The sequence below is a fragment of the Aquarana catesbeiana genome, linkage group LG01 (assembly GCF_042186555.1).
Source record: "Aquarana catesbeiana isolate 2022-GZ linkage group LG01, ASM4218655v1, whole genome shotgun sequence".
Classification (NCBI taxonomy): domain Eukaryota; kingdom Metazoa; phylum Chordata; class Amphibia; order Anura; family Ranidae; genus Aquarana; species Aquarana catesbeiana.
In genome coordinates, this window is record NC_133324.1 from 751,490,939 (window position 1) to 751,509,736 (window position 18,798).

Consider the following 18,798-nt stretch of genomic DNA (forward strand, 5'->3'; position numbering starts at 1 on the left):
ACATACAATGCAATATTGCAGCATACCATAGTAGTACAGATGTAAAGTAATTAAAAATGGTAAAGCCTAGTTTGTAATTTACATGCACACTTCTTAGAAGGTTGGATCAATGTAACTTTGCATAAACCAAACCTGGCTGATCCTTGTGGAAGCGGGAAATCAATGTAGTAGGCATTATTACCATAGTGATCTCCACTTGCTCCTGGGTCCCATGCCTTGCCGCCTACTCAACACAGGAGGTTGCTCACGCAGCATGGGTGCCATTCAGACATTGATTTGCAAATTTTCAGTGAACACCCTGTCTCTCCACCTCATCTGATCCAAGAACGCTTTGCATTCAATGAGAGAATGTAAAGCGATCTCTGGATGGCACCCGGAGCAGCGATCATTGGAGGAGCAGTGCCACGTCAATATTTTCCAGCTTCCAGAGGGACTGGCCAAGTATATTATATGCACAACTACCTTGGTCCAAGCTGGACCAAGGTAACTATGTAAAAATATCCATACATGAAATTCATCATTAAGATGACAACATTTTTTTAGAGCTGATACTGTGAAAAGTCAACTTAAAAAATCGGAATAAAAACTGTATACACAGAGTGGGAGCACTTAAAAAGAAACAGTAATGACTGGGCTTTTCAGGAACCTTAATATTAAATTTTTAATTATTATTCCTATGTAGTCTTTTGACATAATAAGCAGTTGGTCAGATTAAATAAATGTAGAAAAAAAGGCTTGATTACCATGTATATAGTATGTACCGGAAAGACAGTGATTGCACTTCAACCCCTGAATAAACTACAAAAACAATGTATGACAGAGGGGGACCGAGAAAAAGATGGGGCTTATTGAAGAGCAATACACAATGTGAATCTAATATCAAAATGTATTTTATTCGGTACAAAAATAAAACATGTAGATAAAAAAGTATACACTGAACTACCCTTGGTGCAAATTGCCGACTGGTCTCATTGAGTCAGTCAAGCCAACCACAGACTGAGATGACAAGACAACATATAACAAAATGACAAACAACGGCATCCTGACGCAAGGAGTATGCAGCAATTGCTGAGTGTGGCAGATAGGTTGACATCAATCCCCCAGGGGGCTCGAGCCAGCAATGGGAAGGGGGGGCGAGGAAGGAAAGGAATGAGGCACCAAATATCCTATATGGACACAGCAGGGAAAATAGTCCCGTATGTTATTAGTTTGCAGCACTGAGCAGGTTGGAACAACCGATCATTTGGGAAGTGACACTGTCCATTAGTACATGTGAAACACTGTATATGCATCCTAGTGGAGAGATGTTCAAACAGCAGTGAGCACAGCAGCTAATCTTTCTAGAAATGAACAGAAGGTAAAAGCAACCGAAGTACATTATCCCTCCCAGTATCGGGTGGGTTCTGTCAGATACTTCGGAGGTGGTGCGTGTCTTCCACTATGCTCAGCTCCCACTGAATCCTCATATCATCAAAGAAATATTGTTCAAAAGTGCGCTGTGTTAAGGGATAGATGAAGCTGTGATGTGCAGAGACTTGTCACCAAGGTATCATATCAAGTCCATAGGTGTGCACCTGGAATGCTTTCCTTCTAGTAGCCTTGACCCACCGGTCATAATCCTTCTCTCAGTGTGCGAGCCCGCAAACACCAATGGGGGATGTCGCCGTAGCGCAACGTCCGGACGGAACTGACCAAATTATCAGACAAAGAGCAATTTGGGATGGCAACAATCACGCATACACTGTAAAATAATGAAAACTGCACAAACTTATAAAAGCTGTACAGAAAGTGTATCTTCACAGCAATGTCTGAGGTTCAATCAAGGTATCACAGATATATAGCATAGTCTCTATAACAACAGGGAGTCTAGTTGAGCATCACTACTTCGGTAAACCTTCAATAAACAGTTCAGAAAACCGACAGCTCCTTGTTCTTATCCTTAGAAACAGCATCCCTCTCAGTGAAGTCCAGAGCAGCTCTGGTAACAATGGTGACAAGCTGGAAGGATCCAAGGCTCAAGGACTAATGCCACCCCCCCCCCCCCCCCCCCCCCACTGGAACTGGAGTACTCTGCTAGCAATCAGAGGCCTTCCTGAGAGAGACTGCGTGGAATTTGGCTCCTGCCTGGCTGCCCTTTATGCTGGTTCTGACAGTGAAGGCCTCTCACCTGGCTACAGATCATTTGCCCAGCTACTTCTGCCTCATCAGGTGTGGCCTCTTAACTGCTGCAGAGAGAGCGAGAAAAAGATTCTTCTCTAGGTCACCTGAGGCAGATGCTGCTCTGTCAGCTGGCTGAACCAAACATTGGGATTGATTTATTAAAAGGAGGAAAAGCTGTTTACTGAATATGATGAAGTTGTGCTCACTTTGAGTACGCAAGTCCCAAAAAATGTTGCTAGCACCTAATTGGATGATTTAAGTGAACACAGCTCTGTGAATATTCACTTTGATAAATGTGGATTCCCTACTCTTTAGTAAATCAACCCCACTGTTTCCCAACTTCTGAAAGCAAATATTTGTATCAAATTACAGAGCCCTGTAGTTATTAGGAATGTGGATACCTATAAGAACAGGTCCGACATTGTTATGCAGTCTCAGGGGGTGGGAGATGGCACGTAGGGCTAAGTTCTTGTATTACTTACTTCTTTAAAGATAGTATAAAGCAAATAAGAAGATAGACAGAGGATGCAGAAAAACATTACTTTTTAATGTCTTACATTTATTATTAATTTAATTGTGCTCTGGTACTAGGCTAAAAGTCAGATTCTCCGTAGGAAATTTAAGCTAAGGACTGCTGCCCACTGTGCAGTGGTCTATCTCCAACAGTTTGACACACCACCTGCCCCCTCACAACTCCTACTCACCTTTAGTATATCAGTTCCAAAGGGTTGGTTTCCTTTTTTTATATATTGCTCTGGCATTGTCTAAGGATACACATGTGTGTATAAAACTTCCTCTTTTGAACAAAGTAAATATAATAATTTCCTCCATCAACGCTAAACAGCAATAATGGAGCAGTTTCCTCTGCCAGTACCCATGTTTGGTGCGAACAGTGCCCCCCCCCATGGCAGCAGGAGTCGGATGATATTTAGGCAGGCTTAAATGTAAACAGTGCTGAACAGAATTCATCTTTTCCCAGTAGCTCTTTACCTCATCATTCAATAAGCAGTATATACTATTACATTGAGTTAATTTGTAAGCAAAGTTTAGCTGCACACTAACAAAAAACTCAACAGGTTTCATGAGTAGTTTCAAATTCAAAACTGTATGAGAATTGGATCACATATTGTAGCCAGCTGTGTGTATTGCTTGGATTCATTTTCATTTATTGCACTGTTTACATACCACTGCTCCCGTTTTCCCTGCAGCAGCACAATAGACCTCAAAATCCTAAGTTTTATGATAGGAGTATGAGCACCATTGCCTTCTATGGAAGCAACACACGTAGACACAAGTTTGGGAGTATGGGAACCAGCATACAGCTGCAGGGAAAGCTAAAGCCATGGCCTGCCAACACTCACAAAATATTATAACAAAATATTAATGATGAAATGTCTTTTTAAAAAGAAATTCAAGTGAATTCAACAACACCGCAATGTTTCAACACCAACAGTGCTCATTAGTGTCTCCTCTTCACCAGCATGCAAGTACACAGCCCACTCACCGGAACTTTTTGACCCCTATTACAGGCAGTCAAAAACAGTATTGGGTATTTTGTGGTTCCACTTTCACTAATCCGCTGTTCTGGTCATAAAGGATTATCTCGGGACAGCCCCTCAGCTTCGGCACTCCATTGTGAGCTGAGATATAGTGCCATTCACTACGATTAAAGTGGTAAATGGCTTTTGCCCTCTCACATGCCCCACAATCCATTATTCTTTATGTTGGGTCCCTTACAAACTTTACAAATGTCCCATTTTTTCAAATCCTTCTCTGGGACATGTTTATTCATGAGAAAGGTCATGCTTTTTGACTTGGAATGCCGTAACTCTGGACATCAACATTATACTTTAGGTTGGGCATATCAGTTTTTCCTACAGCAAAACATTCAAACTATCCTCTCCTTTTTGGAACAATGGGAGAATGACCTCCAACTCATGCTGACATCTGCAGAGCATTCCGAAATACTCTTACTATCCTACAAATCATCTATTAGCAATAAGTAAATACCACAAACTTGGGTACAAACTCATCACAAGATAGTATGAGACCTGTCCATCCCGGCCACACATTGGAGATGTGGTGATTCACCAGGTGATCTCCTCCATATTTTCTGGTCATGTCCAGTTATTACAAGGGTGCGCAATATAATTACAATATTTACTGAGCGGATAGTTCCAGATTCACCTTCTTACCTCCTTCTACATCACAATGACATCCTTCTGGAGGCCTACAAGAAATCTGTAATACGCCATTTACTTAATGCTTCCCATTTGTGTATACCTGCACATTGGGAATTTGCAACATTTTCCTCAATTAAGCAATGGTTCTGCCACATTGCAGATATTCAACATACGGAGGAACTAACAATTATGTTACTAGGCAAAGAGGAACAATGCCAAAAAATTAGTTTTATCCGAATGAATTTGCATTCTCTGATAAGTTCAGACAAATTCTGGTGGGCCCTTAAGCCCATCTACCCCTTCTTACCCCTGGACTGGTATGCTGTGTTGCCCTCCCACCGGGTGTGCTGTCTTTTCTTTGCTTTCACAAGTTTTCTTTTTTTGACTGTATCCACTCTTAGGGGTTGATTTACTAAACTAGGGAGTCTAAAATCTGGTGCAGCTGCGCATGGTAGCCAATCAGCTTCTAACTTCAGCTTGTTCAATTAGGCTTTGACAAAAATAAAAAATGAAAGCTAATTGGTTTCTATGCAGAGGTGCACCCAATATTGCACTCTCCAGATTTAATAATCTGGTGTCTTCTTCTGTCTGTTTCTTAATAATAGAGCATTGAGTCCCATGGACATATGATTTGTACCTCTTCCCTGGCATAAACATGTGGCTAGGTTTTGCCATACACATGTATGAATGAGACTCAGACACATACAATTCCAAGACCTGTTTATTAATTCATTGTATCCCACGAGGATGAGATTTCATTATATAGTTTTGTATATGCTTTCATTTTTCTGTTGCATTTTTCCCCCAATTCTGATTCCTCAATTGCACTTCTCCTTTTATCAGGACTTCAAGACTTGTATCATTGTGCCTATGCTAGTTCTATATGTGACATGGCCATATTTTGTTAAGTAATTACTTATCAACTTATGGCTCATGGCTCTATACTTTTTTTCTGTTATTTTCTTACCTTGTATTGTACTGAAAACCTTTAAAAAAGGAATGCAAAAAACACCCACTTAAACACCCAAAACCAAAAGAGGAATCACATGCACATTATTGCTTATAATATCATTGAAGTGATAAAAACTTTACAAATCAGAATCAATGGTAAAAAATGAAAGCATGCCAAATAAACTAATTTTAGTCTTTCCCACTGCACACATCTCTAGCCAAGTTTTAGTTTCTGGTCTGTATTATGGAATAATTTGTTGGAAAGATTTCCTCTTACTTACTGTTTTGTCTCTTGGACATGAAATGAAGGGATTTCTCCATAATGGGACACAGGCAGGAAAAAATTAAGGAGTGTGTAACCCTTCTATACTCTATGCGATACTAATAAAAATACGTTTTGTCTCTAAATACACTTCAACAAACTCTGTTTGTATGCTCTCCCTGTGCTTGCATGGGTTTACTCCAGGTACTTTGGTTTCCTCCCACACTCCAAAGACATGTTAAAGTATTTCTGAAGGTAGAAGGATTTTTTAACTTAATGCATTCTTTGCATTAAGATAAAAAACCTTCTGTGTGCAGCAGAGACCCTTATCACCCCTACTTACCTGAGCCCATCTCGATCCAGCGATGTTCCAGTTGATGTCAGCTGTCCCTCCTCATTGGCTGAGACATCAGCGAAGCTCCATTGCCTCCCACTGCTATCAATCAAAGTCAGTGAGTCAATGAGGAGAGAGAGAGGGCGGGGCGGGAGGGGCCGGGCCGCGGCTCTGTGTCTAAATGGACTTGGCTCGGGTGCCCCCATAGCAAGCTGCTTGCTATGGGGGCACTCAATAGGATGGAGGAGCCAGGAGTGCCGAAGAGGGACCCAAGAAGAGGAGGATCTGGGCTTCTCTGTGAAAAAGCACTGCACAGTGCAGGTAAGTATAACATGTTTGTTATTTTAAAACAAAAATCTAAACTTTAGTATCACTTTAACTGTGGGAAGCCAGCTCCCCACTAAACTTTAGTATCACTTTAACTGTGGGAAGCCAGCTCCCCACTGCGCATTCACAAGTCGCACCATGCTCTGTGAATGGACCTGCAGCCTCCTGGGACCTGTGAGGTGTCCCAGAAGGTTGTGGGTAGGGAGGGGGTGGGCCAAAATTCTGCTCCAATCACTTAGGAGGTCGGAGTGGAAGTAGAAATGGGTACCTCTCAAAACAAGGTACCTGCCCCCCCCCCCCCCCAAAAAAATACATTCCAAATATGGCAAAGGAGGGGGGAGGATGAAAAGTGGGTGAAGTTCTGCTTTAAAACCCATTTAAAGCTACAAGTCCACCTTAGACTATCTTATCCCCAGAGTGACAATGCTGCAGTGTTATTTCACTGTTGAACAGCATTCTCCCCCTTGGACAGTAGAAAAATAACAGATCTACTGGCGGGATGGAAAAATCATAAACAACTTTATGGCTAGTGACACACTACTTCATATGAGTTATTATGCCTATGGTTCCAATTTAACAGGTGGAGATAAACCTTATCTATTGGTTTGCTGAAAGACTTTTAAGTAATCAATGCTTCTAGAGTTAGAGCGTTTTTATAGTTGAAAAACTGCTCTCAAAACCCATTAGTTCTGGGGGGGGGGGGGTGTCCAGCTAGAAAATGCCCCTGACAAAAACTGTGTGTGCATGGACACATAGGATAACATGCTGGAGAGTTTATTGATTGCAGAAAAAACATCTGAAGCCAAAAACAACAGCTGTAAAAACGTCCTGTGTGCATGAGGCCTAAAAGTAATGCCATTTGGTCTGCTTTGCTTGGATTTCTCTACCAGCTGAGACATTAGGTAATGAATCTAGAATGTATTAGCATGCCATGCTGTTTCAAGGACTAGAGGATTTCATTGGCACCCAAATGACGCGTTCTCCAGAGAACTGATACAGGATGTTTACATCGCTGAGTGGCTGTAGAACACTTCATTCTAAAATAGTAAACAGAACATCCCCATATGACATTGCATAGAATTAGAATGATATTTTAAACTGCTATTACTAGCCAAAAATGCATTGCATTAATTTCTTGTATTCTTCAGCTCCATCTAGTGTTCACTGATATGTCAACATAATACATCCTGCTTGTGCTAACATGCTTTGTCTTGTGTTTTGTAACTTTCTAGATATCTGCAACATAATACAATTAGAACTGTATCTGTGAATGCATTCAGAGGACTCCACAACCTAACAAAGCTGTAAGTACCATTTAGGTTTATATGGATATTTACCTGCCAATATTTACCCATAACCGCTGCTAATGGTTTATGATAAATAGAGCCGAGTGAACAAATTCATACATCAACCAATCACTTTATCATTTCCAGTTAGAATGGTACTTACCAGAGAATAAAAAAATAAAACCTGATTAGATGATTGGTTTATTGATTCATCCATCCATTCATTGATCGATTAAATGAACATCAGCTTCCTGTTCCAGTATTCTTTGTTACACACGCAGAAAGAAGATCATTTATGATGTCATGTTATAAAAACATGACGTGTGAATGTTTCAGTGACACATTTCGGTGACTAACTGGTTAATGGTGATGAGGGTTAAATACATTTACGTTTTTACGGCACTGATAGGCAGATCTACAATAGCCCCATTAATGACTGCTACTGGCCACTGAAAAGCACAAAACACTTCAAGCAGAAATACATGCAACACCATTTAATCCAGTTATGCAATCCTTAAAAAGTCAGTAAATGTATACTCAAAAAAGGAAAAGGTTTGGGAAGGGACTATAACGGTGCTTTACAAATAATAATGGAAACCAGACAGATATATATAAAAGGATACAAAATGTTTTTATTATAGACAAATACTAAAACCAATAACAGGACATGGTAAGTCATTGGGTTTTATAGAATGTCTCCATTATTATTATTATTATATATCTATAAAACTCAACGACTTACCATGTCCTGTTATTGGTTTTAGTATTTGTCTACAATAAAAACATTTTGTATCCTTTTATATATATCTGTCTGGTTTCCATTAATATTTTGTTTAATACTAAGAAACTGTCCTGTGGGGATATCATTTTTGAGCCATTTAAGGTGATGACTGTCTGCGGAAAGCAGAGTATTGTCAGCTGTTTCCTTACAAAATGTACACGTAACAAGCGTTTGATTTTCCTTATAGATCAAAAGATCTAGAAAGGAGATTCATTTTTATTTAGACCTTTGACAAACCAATGTAAGGAATCAAGGTCTCTCTTCCACAGGAGCAGGACGTCATCAATGTACCTTAGCCAGCTATGCACTTGGCCAAGGTACATTGGTGTGTTATAAACATCGGCCTCCTCCCACATTCCCAAATGGAGGCATGCATAGGCTGGGGCCTCTAATTTGTTGAGACATCCTGAAAATTGAAAACTTTTGAAAAAAAGACCTCAGATCTCATATTTACACTAAAATGCAATTAAAAAAATGTTGTTTGAAAAAAAAAAGAATGTCCCTTTAAGAGCTATGGGCGGAAGTGACGTTTTGACGTCGCTTCCGCCCTGCAATGATATGGAGCCGAGTGGGGGCCGTCTTCCCCTAAGTTAGCTCCATACCACAGATTGAGTAGGATCCAATCGACTTTGCCGCTACCGATGGCTCCGGTAAGTGGCGGAGGGCACCGTAGCGGGGCGGGAGGGGGGCCCTCTCCCGCAACCGATAAAAGTGATCTTGCGGCGAATCCGCCGCAGAGACCACTTTTATCTGAAAGCCGACCTTCCGCTGAAAAAGAGGATACTGGGGTTATGGCAACTAGCTGCTGCCATAGCAATGATATTCCTCTTCAAACAGCCAACGTATATCGACGGCGTGTGGGCAGCAAGTGGTTAATGTGTAAACCACTGGCAACCAAAGTGAGTTCACCCCTAAGTGATAATGTCCAAATTGGGCCCAAAGTGTCAATATTTTGTGTGGCCACCATTATTTTTCAGCACTGCCTTAACCCTTTTGGGCATGGAGTTCACCAGAGCTTCACAGGTTGCCACTGGAGTCCTCTTCCACTCCTCCATGTCAACATCACAGAGCTGGTGGATGTTAGAGACCTTGCGCTCTTCCACCTTCCATTTGAGGATGCCCCATAGATGCTCAATAGGGTTTAGGTATAGAGACATGCTTGGCCAGTCCATCCCCTTTATCCTCAGCTTCTTTAGCAAGGCAGTGGTCGTTTTGGAGGTGTGTTTGGGGTCGTTATCATGTTGGAATAGTGCCCTGCGGCCCAGTCTCTGAAGGGAGGGGATCATCCTCTGCTTCAGTATGTCACAGTTCATGTTGGCATTCATGGTTCCCTCAATGAACTATAGCTCCCTAGTGCCGGCAGCACTCATGCAGCCCCAGACCATGACACTCCCACCACCATGCTTGACTGTAGGCAAGACACACTTGTCTTTGTACTTCCACACACGCTTGACACCATCTGATCCATATAAGTTTATCTTGGTCTCATCAGACCACAGAACATGGTTCCAATAATCCATGTCCTTAATCTGCCTGTCTTTAGCACACTGTTTGCAGGCCTTCTTCAGCATCATCTTTAGAAGAGGCTTCCTTCTGGGACAACAGCCATGCAGACCAATTTGATGCAGTGTGCGGCGTATGGTCTGAGCACTGACAGGCTGACCCCCCACTCCTTCAACCTCTGCAGCAATGCTGGCAGCACTCATACGTCTATTTCCCAAAGACAACCTCTGGATATGACACTGAGCACATGCAATCAACTTCTTTGGTCGACCATGGCGAGGCCTGTTTTGATAGAACCTGTCCTGTTAAACCACTGTATGGTCTTGGCCACCGTGCTGCAGCTCAGTTTCAGGGTCTTGGCAATCTTCTTATAGCCTGGACCATCTTTATGTAGAGCAACAATTCTTTTTTTCAGATCCTCAGAGAGCTCTTTGCCATGAGGTGCCATGTTGAACTTCCAGTGACCAGCATGAGAGAGTGAGAGCGATAACACCAAATTTAACACACCTGCTCCCGATTCACACCTGAGACCTTGTAACACTAATGAGTCACATGACACCGGGGAGGGAAAATGGCTAATTGGCCCAATTTGGACATTTTCACTTAGGGGTGTACTCTTTTTTGTTGCCAGTGGTTTAGACATTAATGGCTGTGTGTTGAGTTATTTTGAGGGGACAGCAAATTTACACTGTTAAGCAAGCTGTACACTCACTACTTTACATTGTAGCAAAGTGTCATTTCTTCAGTGTTACATAGTTACATAGTAGGCAAGTTTAAAAAAAGACAAAAGTCCATCAAGTCCAATCTATGTGTGTGATTTTATGTCAGTATTACATTATATATCCCTGTATGCTGTGGTCATTCAGGTGCTTATCTAATAGTTTTTTTTAATTATTGATGTTCCCAGCTGAAACCACAGCCTGTGGAAGGGAATAGCACATGCTTACCGCTCTTACAGTAAAGAACCCTCTATGCAGTTTAATGTTAAACCACTTTTCTTCTAATTTTAGTGAATGGCTGCGTGTCTTATTAAATTCCCTTACGCTGAAAAGTTTTATCCCTATTGTGGGGTCACCAGTGCGGTATTTGTACATTGAAATCATTTCCCCTCTCAAGCCTCTCTTCTCCAGAGAGAACAAGTTCAGTGCTCGTAACCTTTCCTCACAACAAATGTCCCCCAAACCCTTTTTTTTTGTTGCCCTTCTCTGGACTCTCTCCAGTTCCAGCACATCCTTCCTGAGGACTGGTGTCCAGAACTGGACAGCATACTCCAGGTGCGGCCTGACCAGAGTCTTATAGAGTGGGAGAATTTTGTTTTATCTCTGGAGTTAATCCCCTTTTTAATGCATGCCAATATTCAGTTTGCTTTGCTTGCATTTTATAAATTAATTAAATAGGATTGGTCCCAGGACAGAACCCTGGGGGACCCCACTTTCCACCCATGCCCATTCCCAGTACTCCCCCTTTTTTTACTACCCTCTGAACTTGACCCTTTAGCCAGTTTTTAATCCATGTACTCACCCTATGGTCAATGCCAACTGACCTTACTTTGTACAGTAAACTTTATGGGGAACTGTATCAAATGCTTTTGCAAAATCCAGATACACCATACACACACATCTATGGGCCTTCCTTTATCTGGATGGCAGCTCACCTCCTTATAGAAGGTTAATAGATTGGTTTGGCAAGAACGATTCTTCATGAATCCATGCTGATTACTGCTAATGATACCGTTGTCATTACTAAAATCTTGTATATAGTACCTTATCATCCCCTCCAAGCGCTTGCATACAATTGATGTTAGGCTAACTGGTCTGTAATTCCCAGGGATGTATCTTGGCCCTTTTTTAAATATTGGTGCTACATTGGCTTTTCTCCAATCAGCTCGTACCATTCCAGCCAGTAGACTGTTCGTAAAAATTAGGAACAATGGTCTGGCAATTATTTGACTGAGTTCCTTAAGGACTCTCGGGTGCAAGCCATCTGGTCCCGGTAACTTATTAATGTTAAGTTTTTCAAGTCTATTTCTACTTCTGTCCTCTGTTAGCCATGAGGGTGCTTCCTGTGACGTGTCATGAGGATAAACATTGCAGTTTTGGTTACTGAAGCCCGCCCTATTCCCTCCTGAAGACCGAGAAGAAGAATAAATTCAATACCTTCGTCAGCTCTCTATCCTTGGTAACCAGATTCCCTTCATCATTCTTTATGGGACCAATATGATCTGAAGTCACTTTCTTACTATTTATGTACTTAATGAATTTCTTGGGATTCTTCTTACTCTCCTCCACTATGTGCCTTTCGTGTTATATCTTAGCCGCCCTGATTGCACCCTTACATTCCTTGTTGCGTTCTTTGTAAAGTTAAAATGCTGATGATGATCCCTCAGCCTTGTATTTTTTTTATTAGTTCTATTAAATTTATTTCCTATTGTGATGCACTGGCTAACCCTTAATTAATATGCTCTTAAAGCATACCCATTTCTCCTCTGTGTTCTTTGTTCCTAAGATTTTATCCCAATTTGTATCTTCTAGCAAGGCTCGTAGTTAAGGGAAGTTGACTCTTTTGAAATTCAGTGTCTTTGTATTCCCCTTATGTTTCTTATTAGTGTGATTTATACTGAAACTAATTTACCTGTGATTGCTGCCTCTTAAATTGCCCCGTATTTCCACATCTGTGATCAGGTCTGTATTGTTGGTAATCAGTAGGTCTAGTAACGCTTTGTTTCTAGTTGGTGCATTTACCATCTGACCCATGAAATTGTCCTGAGAGACATTTTGGAACTGGCGCACCTTAGATGAATACACGGTTCCTTCCACCCAGTCTATTTCTGGATAATTAAAGTCCCCCATTATAATGACTGTCAGGTCACCTGAGGCTAGGTGACAGATGCACACCGTTGGGATCAGGAATGCACCGCAAGGTAGTGGACCCTACGGCTGACTGCTGCGCATGGGAGTCAGGGTGGTAAGGAAGGCAGGGCTGCTGGAACACCAACACGGATCCCACCGGGGTTAGAGCGTAAGATTCCCTAGGGCGCGGAGTCTAAGAGCCAGCAGGTGTTCACCAGAGCCTCTAGTGGTGAGGATGGACTGGGCTGCAACTGGCTCCAGGTCGTGACCCCCAGGGTCCCCCAGCTCACATCCACAGTAAGCAACAGGAGGATAGGGATAGTAAGGGAATAAACCAAGGTCGGAGCCACAAGCAGACAAGGACAACAGAGTACATGCCAAAGGTTCAGGGTCACAGGCAAACAGGGATAGTCTGGGACACGCCAAAGGTCAGGGTCACGAGCAGACAGGAATAGTTGAGAACACGCCAAGGTCAGTAACAGAAACAAACGTAGAGCACACGGCAAGCAGGAAACTGGCTGGCCTGCAGTGCACAGGTTAATATAGAGTTCACTGATAGGAGCTGGGGTGGAGCCATGCTAGAGAAGAGATAATAAAAGGAGTCAGGTGAGAGTCGGCTGGTCTCTAGAGATGAACACATGGTGATAGGTAAGCTGACAGACAAACTCTATTGCATAACCAAGACAGTACCCCCCTCTTACGAGGCCTCCCCCTTCCCCGCCTGGGACCAGGTTTAGATGGGAACTTCAAATGAAACTTCCTCAACAGACGAGGTGCAAAGACCTCAGAAGTCGTGATCCACAACCTCTCCTCAGGACCAAACCCTTTCCAATGCAAGAGGTACTGGAGAATGCCTCTACAGAGTCGGGAATCCAAAATTTGGCTAACCTCGTAATCCTGATTATACTCAGAGACCGGCGCTGTGGTAGAGAGAGGACGAGAGAACTTATTGAGGACTAAAGGCTTCAGAAGGGCAACATGGAAGGAGTTAGATATTTTGAGGCTTTTGGGAATCTGGAGCTTGAAACAAACAGGATTCAGATTAGAAGTTATGGTGTAGGGACCAATGAATCTTGGGGCAAATTTGAGAGAAGGAACCCAGAGTCTGATGTTCCTGGTGGAGAGCCAGACTTTGTCTCGTGGCTGAAGAGAAGGCGGCTTACGCCTGTGACGGTCAGCAAAACTCTTGAATTTGTTGGCAAGCAAAAGCAGTCAGTTAAAATTTGTTGGCAAGTTAAAAGCAGTCAGATGAGAGTCGGCTGGTCTCTAGAGATGAACACATGGTGATAGGTAAGCTGACAGACAAACTCTATTGCATAACCATGACAACGACATTTCCCATCCTTGCCGCTAATCCAAATTGTGATAGGAGGTCCGCCTCTGCCTCCTCCCTCTGGTTAGGGGGCCTATAGCATACTCTCAGTATTACTTTCCCCTTAGTTTCATCCCTTTGCAGCTCTACCCATAAGAATTCCACCTACCTCTTGCTCCCTTAGTGATGTCATCTCTCACATTCACTTGTACATCATTTTTTATATACAGGCATACCCCTCCCCCTTTTTTACCCTCTCAATTCCTTCGATATAGGGAATGCCCTTGAATGGTTGCCAGCCAATCATGATAGCTGTTGAACCAAGTCTCTGAAATTCCTACAAAATCAAAAACCTCTTCGTACAACAGTAGCTCTAGTTCTCCCATCCTGTCCCCCAAACTCATGGCATTGGTGAACACTTATTGGGTGTTCTGAGGTTGCAAATAGGACTTGTTACTATACTTACCTCGGGTTTAGGTGCTTTAGTCAACTTACCACTAATGCCCCCAATACTACCCTCTGGAATATGTTCCGCACTGACTATCTATACCTCTGGACCCTCCCCCCCCCCGTCGCCTAGTTTAAAAACCCCTCTAACTTTTCGGCCATGTTCACTCTCAGCAGATCTGCACCCTCCTCATTTAGGTGCAGACCCTTCTATAGAGCTGGTTCCCCAGGAACCCAAACCCCTCCTTACTACACCAGCTCCTGAGCCACTTGTTTACTTCCCTAATCTCCCTCTGCCTTTCTGGTGTGACTCGAGGTACCAGTAGTATTTCTAAGAATACTACCTTGGAGGTCCTTTTCCTTAATTTAGCTCTTAAGTCCCTAAAATCATTTTTTAGGACACTACATCTTCCTCTGACTTTGTCATTGGTGCCAACGTGCACCATGACAGCCGGGTCTTCCCCAGCCCCTTCCAATAATCTGTCCACCAGATCCGTGATGTGCTGAACCTGAGCGCCCAGTAGACAACATACAGTTCGGCGCCTCAGGTCTTTGTGACAGATTGCCCTCTCTGTCCTTATAGGACACTACATCTTCCTCTGACTTTGTCATTGGTGCCAACGTGCACCATGACAGCCGGGTCTTCCCCAGCCCCTTCCAATAATCTGTCCACCAGATCCGTGATGTGCTGAACCTGAGCGCCCAGTAGACAACATACAGTTCGGCGCCTCAGGTCTTTGTGACAGATTGCCCTCTCTGTCCTTATAAGAATTGAGATCCCTACCAGCAGAATTTGTCTTTCCTTTCCTTTGGCTTTACTCCCACCCTCACGTGAGGAGTTATTCCCCTGACAGTTAGGGGAGTCACTTAGCTCCAGCAATGCTGGTCACTGACTGGTTTCCCCAATGTCACTCAATGGGGCATACTTATTGGGATGTTCCAGTTCAGGACCGGCCTCCCTGACTGTTTTCCCTCTATCCTTCCTGAATGTCACCCATCTAATCTGCTTTGGTGCCTGCCCCTCTTTATCTCCACCCGCCTCTGTGCTGGCCCCTGCCTGGACCTGCCTGGTACGACCCAAATTCTCCTTCAGTATGAAGGGACTTCTTAGTGTTGACAGTTGCTTCCCTAGATTCAGAACCTGGGCTTCCAGGGAAACAATGTGCTTACATGTTGCACAGCAGTATTCGCCCTTGATCAGATGATCAAGGAACGCATACATGCCGCAAGATGTACACCGAGTCGCATCTCCACACCCGCCGGGCATCATACCTACTACTTTGATGGGGATTGAGGATTATACCCTGTCCAAATTAACTAACAACTAGTTTCCTGACACTAATACTCGACAATACACAGGTACTCAACAATACAATACACAGGTAGTCAACAATGCAATACACAGGTACTCACAGCCCACGTGCACTCACAGCCTACGTGCACTCACAGCACTCGTGCACTTACAGTCCATGTGCACTCACAGCACTAGTGCACTCACAGTCCACATGCAGTCACAGCACTTATGCACTCACAATCCACGTGTACTTACAGCACTCGTGCACCCATAGTTCACGTGCACTCACAGTCCACGTGCACTCACAGCACTTGTGTATTCACAGTCCACATGCACACACAATACTCAGGTACTCACAATACTCAGGTACTCACAATACACACAATACTCAGGTACTCACAAACACTGTCAGTCAGGTTTTGGTGTTTGTGTCTCTGTGTCTCCCCTTGTAATCTGACATTAGCAGTTAGTCACTCAGTAACCTTCAGTGTCGCTGCTTCTCTAATCAGTCTCACACACTCTCCCTCTGGTCTGCACTTCACTTACCCGCCGCCTCTCCCTGTCAGCCTTCCTCCTCCTGGTCCCGCTGGATGTCCTCCCACCTCCTCTGTCCATGTCTATGGGGTGATTACTGTCCTCAGTACACCTGCTCTTGCACCACGATGTCTCACTCTGCCGCCGCTGTAGGTTCCCGGGTCACCCGCTGCCGCTCTCGGTCGTGAGGGGGGTTCGGTCCGGTCGTGTTGACACATAAAAAGATATAATAAAATATTTATAAAAATGTGAGGGGTATATTTACTTTTGTGAGATACTGTATATTTATTTTCTTTATTATCATACTATTTTATTATTTCTTATGCACACAGATTGTGCGGATTGATCATGTTTTTTAGCTATATGTCACGTGTTTAGACTCTGTATTTGACACTACCTTGTCCTTATACTGCATGCTGTGGTTTGTACATACCTAGAGGATAAACTTTAGGACCTCCCGCATGTTGTATCTCCCGTATATACAGCTGGTAAAATAAGTATTGAAAACGTCACCATTTTTCTAGGTAAATATATTTCTAAAGGTGCTATTGACATGAAATGTTCACCACATGTCAGTAACAACCCATGCAATCCATACATACAAAGAAACAAAAACAAATACGTTCAGAAATGAAGTTATGTGTAATAAAATGGAATGACACAGGGAAAAGTATTGAACACGCCAACTGAAATATATTTAATACTTAGTACAAAATCCTTTGTTGGTAATGACAGCTTCAAGATGCCTCCTGTATAGAGAAACTAGTTGCATGCATTGCTCGGGTGTGATTTTGGCCCATTCTTCCACATAAACAGTCTTCAAATCTTGAAGGCTCCATAGGCCTCTTCTATGAACTCCGATCTTTAGTTTTTTCCATAGATTTTCTATTGGATTCAAGTCATTGGTGATTGGCTGAAACATTCTAGCAGCTTTATTTTCTTTCTTTGAAACCAATTGAGAATTTCCTTGGCTTTATGTTTGGGATCATTGTCTTGCTGAAATGTCCACCCTCGTTTCATCTTCATCATCCTGGTAGACAGCAGCAGATTTTTATTAAGAATGTCGTGGTACATTTTTCCATTCATCCTTCCTTCAATGACATGAAGTTTGCCAGTACTGTATGCTTAAAAACAGCCCCACACTATGATGTTCCCACCTCCAAACTTCACTGTTGGTATGGCGTTTTTGGGGTCATGTGCAATGCCATTTGACCTCCAAACATGGTGTGTATTATGGCATCCAAAGAGTTAAATTTTGGTCTCATCTGACCAGACTATATTTTCCCAGTATTCCACAGGCTTGTCTAAATGTTGTGCAGCAAGCTTTAAAGAAGCTTCAACATGCTTTTTCTAAAGGAATGGAGTCTTGCGTGGTGAGCGCGTGTACAGGCCATGGCGGGTGAGTCCATTACTTTTTGTTTTCTTTGAAACAATTGTACTTGCTAATTCCAGGTCTTTCTGCAGCTTTCCACAAGTGGTCCTTGGCTCTTGGACAACTCTGCTGATAATTCTTTTCACTCCTCTGTCAGAAATCTTGCGAGGAGCACCTGGTCGAGCACCTGGTTTATGGTGAAATGATGTTCTTGCATAAGTCCATCAGTTGAGACTTAACCAGCTGATACGAATTTGCACTGACAAGGGGCAGGATTGCTTTCTAATTACTGATAGCTTTCAGCTGGTGTCTTGGCTTTTCGATGCCTTTTTGCACCTCTCTTTCTTTGTGTGTTCAATACTTTTTCCCTGTGTCATTCCATTTTATTACACATAACTTAATTTCTGAACTTATTTGTTTGGTGTTTTTGTATGTATGAATTGCATGGGTTGTTACTGACATGTGGTGAAAATTTTATGTCAATAGCACTTTTAGAGATATATTTACCTAGAAAAAATGGTGGCATGTTTAATTCTTATTTTACCCGCTGTAGTTTGTACATAACTATAGGACAAAAATACTGGTAGGTGAATTTACAGTGAGTTGCAGAGGGAGCAAGGAGTCAAAACACCCAAAAGTGTTGAATACCTGCAGATGTCAGGAGCAGCATAGCAACGAAGATTTAAGATAGAAGCTGCCAGAAAGGTAAGTACAGATGCTCTTGTTTACAAGTTTTCCTAAGCTAAATGTGACCCCCCATGGTGACAGGATCACTCCAAGTTTGAGGCTGGAACCTTCAAGAAGATGTCTTCAGATACCACATAGACCTATGCCAAATGATTACAGTGAACATGATATAGGTACCAAAATATAAAACCTTTCTTTGTACATTTCATCTCACAAATGTCTTGTTTGCATTCTGTCTCAAAAATGTTTTTTGAGACGCAAACTAAACATTTGGTAGCAATTGCACATGTATGTGAAATACTATTTTAGGATGGGAGATGTGTAATTTAATTTGATGCATTGCTGGGTCAGTCAAGCAGTCAATACCTTTGCACCCAGAACTGGATTTCTGCACAGTCACCCATGCATTGTGTTACTTATAAAAGACATTCTGTTATTCTTTATTTATGTCATTTATGTGTATTATTTTTGTCTAGATTTATTGTCTTTTCTCCCCTTGTGCCTTGTGCAGCATGT

The 18,798-nt window shown here is 42.6% G+C and overlaps 1 protein-coding gene across 1 annotated transcript in view; it reads left to right on the top strand.

Annotated features, from left to right (window-relative positions):
- RXFP1 (relaxin family peptide receptor 1) overlaps nucleotides 1–18,798 on the top strand; it is a 522,477-nt gene that overhangs the window by 290,540 nt on the left and 213,139 nt on the right. The window contains exon 6 of the mRNA XM_073605821.1: nucleotides 7,450–7,521. Coding sequence (XP_073461922.1) covers nucleotides 7,450–7,521 — 72 coding nt within the window. The remainder of the gene's footprint in view (nucleotides 1–7,449; nucleotides 7,522–18,798) is intronic.